At 40.5% G+C, this 3,894-nt stretch overlaps 1 protein-coding gene across 1 annotated transcript; it reads left to right on the forward strand.

Annotated features, from left to right (window-relative positions):
* Positions 1-461: 461 nt before the first annotated feature.
* On the forward strand, positions 462-2,930 carry CCR4 (C-C motif chemokine receptor 4). The gene has a single exon (XM_085606640.1). It carries the CDS (start codon positions 472-474, stop codon positions 1,549-1,551), a length of 1,080 nt encoding a protein of 359 aa, XP_085462766.1. The 5' UTR covers positions 462-471; the 3' UTR covers positions 1,552-2,930.
* The last annotated feature ends 964 nt before the right edge of the window (positions 2,931-3,894 follow it).

Raw genomic sequence — 3,894 nt, forward strand, 5'->3', positions numbered from 1 at the left:
CCCGGGAGTGGTGCGTGCGTGCGCACGCATTCGGCTCTTTTTGGAAGCACATACTTGTGCATGTGAGCGCGCACCTGCTCGCTCCCGCAAGGTGGATGCCACCACAAGCACGAGTATGTGCTTCCAAAAAGAGCAGAGCAACGGCTAAAGGTCCTCCTATGCAGCGCATGCGCGCAGCGTAGGTGAGACCTAAAAATGTGGTGTTGTGCTTTCACAGTATACATTTTGGTAAAAAAATAAAAAATAATGCTAACACATTACAGACACTATGAAGTCACAGTTGAGAAAGAGAAAAGGTAAGTGAGGTACATAAAGGGTATGTAGATATGTTTAGTGAGACAGAGGCTGTTTGAATGCACTTTAATTGTTGGGCTCAGGGGAGCCCTGATCCTCTTTTAAGTCCACCTAAAGCACTTTTCTGATGGAATCATCTGTTCCCCACTCTAGGTTGAACACAGCATTTCCTGAGATATGAACCTTTCGGAGCAACTCACTACCACGCTGTACGACTACGATGACAATTATTCCGACTATCCCACCCCTTGCAAAAAAGATGGCATCAAAATGTTCAGAGCCAAATTCTTACCAGTGCTCTACAGCATGGTGTTTGTGTTCGGACTGGTGGGCAACACGCTGGTGGTCTGCGTCCTGATCCAGTACAAGCGACTGAAGAGCATGACCGACGTTTACCTACTGAATCTGGCCATCTCAGATCTGTTGTTTGTTTTCTCGCTTCCCTTCTGGATTTACTATGCAGTAGATGAATGGGTGTTCGGAATGGCCATGTGCAAAATGATCTCCGGGCTCTACTTGGTTGGCTTCTACAGTGGGATCTTCTTTATAACTCTAATGAGTGTAGACCGGTACTTGGCAATCGTCCATGCCATATTTGCTATGAGAGCTAGAACCGTCACTTATGGCACAATCACAAGCATTGCTGTGTGGGTAGTTGCTCTTTTTGCTTCGATCCCAGAGCTCATGTTCAATCAAGTGTTGCATGAGCAAAATTACACCAGCTGCAAACCCAACTTTCCAGATCCAGCAGACTTGTGGAAAATGTTTTGTACTCTAGAAGTTAATATCTTGGGGTTAGTAATCCCATCAGTCATTATGGTCTTCTGTTACTCTATGATCATCAAAAATTTACTACATTGTAAGAATGAGAAGAAAAACCGGGCGGTCAAGTTAATTTTTGCAGTTATGGTTGTGTTCTTTGTATTCTGGACTCCTTACAACGTAGTGCTTTTTCTACACATGATGCAAGCGCTGGGCAAGCTGGACATGCTGAGCGACTGCCAGAGCAGCCAACAGTTGGACTATTCATTACAACTCTCTGAAACCCTAGCATTTGTCCACTGCTGTCTTAATCCAATTATTTATGTCTTTCTTGGGCAAAAGTTCAGGAAGTACTTGAAGTTACTGCTTCAGGAATGCAGCATGCTTCCATCTGTATGCAGAACCTGCCACAGCCACCTCAGACAACCGCGTGACTCAGTCAGCTCTTCTCACACACATTCCACTCAGGACTATGAGCCATATGATGGCTTGTAAACACAACTGAACACAGCATACATACCCAAAACAAAACAAGCATTGGGAAAGCAGCTGGATTTTGTGCTCTTATGCATGTGAAGATGCATAAACATATAAATGTACCTTTATGTGTGATTTGCAAACAATTCCAGACTAAAACAGTTTTAAAAACCTACTGTTGTGAAAAAATAACACAAAACAGTTGCTTTCAGTATACAAAGCTTCTATGGGATACTAAATTTCGTGTAACTGAGTGAGAGTACTTTTAAGAAGTAAATAGTCCCTCATGCATTGCAAAGCAAGCACTCCATTGAAAGTGGAAAAATGTATGAAACTACCAACAACATGAGGTGAGAGAGTAACATTCCTCTGGGTGGAGCCAAAGCTCACTCTATGTATATTTTACACAATTGCTTAAAATAGGTCGCGCTGACAGTAGCGCTGTCCAGTCAAACCCAACCACCTAGCAATACTATTATTCAGCTTCCGAAGGTAGTCCATGCTCTAGAATATGTGTTGCAATTTGCTGTGATTAAGCCTTCATGTGTTACCTTTTTCTTTAAAAATACAAATTCTCCTGAAAAACAGTCTATGGACATTATCTTAGTGATTGTTGTGTAAAGAAGACAGTATTTTGTACGATGTACCGCGTATTTATAACGTTTAAGAGTAAATGAACTGCCTACTAAAAAATAATACAAATTTAATTTACCTCACACTTTGCTTGCTGATCATTTTGAATCACATATATATTGAGAACTAGAAAAACGTTTGCACACTGAAGACTCGAATGAACATGATGTGTATCTTGTTATGCAAGCTGTCACCTTCCAAATGGAACGGAGTACAAAGTGGGCTCTAAGACTCATATAAAAAAATGAGAAGTCAGTTTCTTTTGCTCTAAAGAAAACATTTTGCAGTCCCCACATATTTTGTTTATATTGGTCTCTTTTACTACTTTTGTCCTGTAATTATTACAAACTGATAGTGAAAAATATTCTCATTACCTTCAGTTGTCAAGTCAATGTTGGCCTCTCTGACAAGGTGGCCGTAGGCAATTGGGTTATTAGTTGTGCAGACTTCACAAGTAATAGATCCACAATTTCTCCTTTCTGGGAACCAAGCACCCCAATGTTGCACTGGACTCCCATAGGGCAGCGAAGAGGAGCAGTCCAAGGCCTCATCAGGGGAGGGGGTGTGCGCTAGTAATTACCATTCACTGGCACACAACAAAACTCAATAAATGATTGAACAGTCAGTGCTTTTTCTTTAGAAAAGGAAAAGTGTATTTATTACACACGCTACTAAATACTATGTTTTAATTTAGAAATATATACATTAGGCAGATGGAAAATACCATAGATTACATTGCATAATCACCTTTGACCTCTTGCAGGGTCACACAAGCATATAAGATAGGTCTTTTGGTTTGGGCAAAGGTTCAAGATCAACAAACCATATATTAAAGGCATCATAATTTTGTATGTAAATGCAATCAGCAATAATAATCATTTGTAAGTGCACTTATTAATGTTAATAAAGAATATGCACTTCGATCAATAATTATTGTCAGTATTATTATATAAAAAAATCATTAAATAATGAACACGCCATTGTGATTTTTATACTCTTTCAAATCATAAAAATTCAACCATAATAACAGCCCCTAGAGAACATCACTTTCTCATCACATTAAATTAACCATAGTTACAGCACCTAGACAGCGCTGTATACCATGTACCTTCCTTATACATCTGTAGGCTGCAATAAATACAGCCATAAAACCTGCCCCTAGAGAGCGCTGCGTTAGCAACTGTAGAGCCAAAGCTCCAGCCATAGGAGTGTTTTAAAAATCACAAATAAAAACAAACCCAGAAAGTCAAGGATTCTATGACCCCGCAAACTTTGGGGAGAGATGTTGCACTTCTGCATCCCACCCCCCAAACTCCCTTGTCAACATTGGTGGTGCCCTCCCATCCTGGGGTCATCACAAGAAGCAGAAGAATATGCAAATGAGGAAGCCTCGTAGGACATTATGGGGATGCTCCATCCTGGAGCAGTGAATATTTGATGAGTAGTTCCTCCTCAGGAGCTGAGTAAAGTACTCTTAATTGCTACCTTTGTGGGCGGCGTTTGTTCCTGCTGATGGAAAGAAATGCAATTATCTTGGCATAGCAGGGTGACAAAAGGCCTAGACTCTGATCCTGATCTGCGCAAAAGAAACATGACAATTGTGGATGAACCATACTTTGAACAGATATATTTTTGGATCTCACTGATTTGATTTTCTAGCACAGGTTACACCCCATTTTGATATGTCATTGGACTTTGTAGGTCAAAGGTAATTGAAACTGCACTATG

The sequence above is a fragment of the Triturus cristatus genome, chromosome 5_2, assembly GCF_964204655.1.
Source record: "Triturus cristatus chromosome 5_2, aTriCri1.1, whole genome shotgun sequence".
NCBI lineage: Eukaryota > Metazoa > Chordata > Amphibia > Caudata > Salamandridae > Triturus > Triturus cristatus.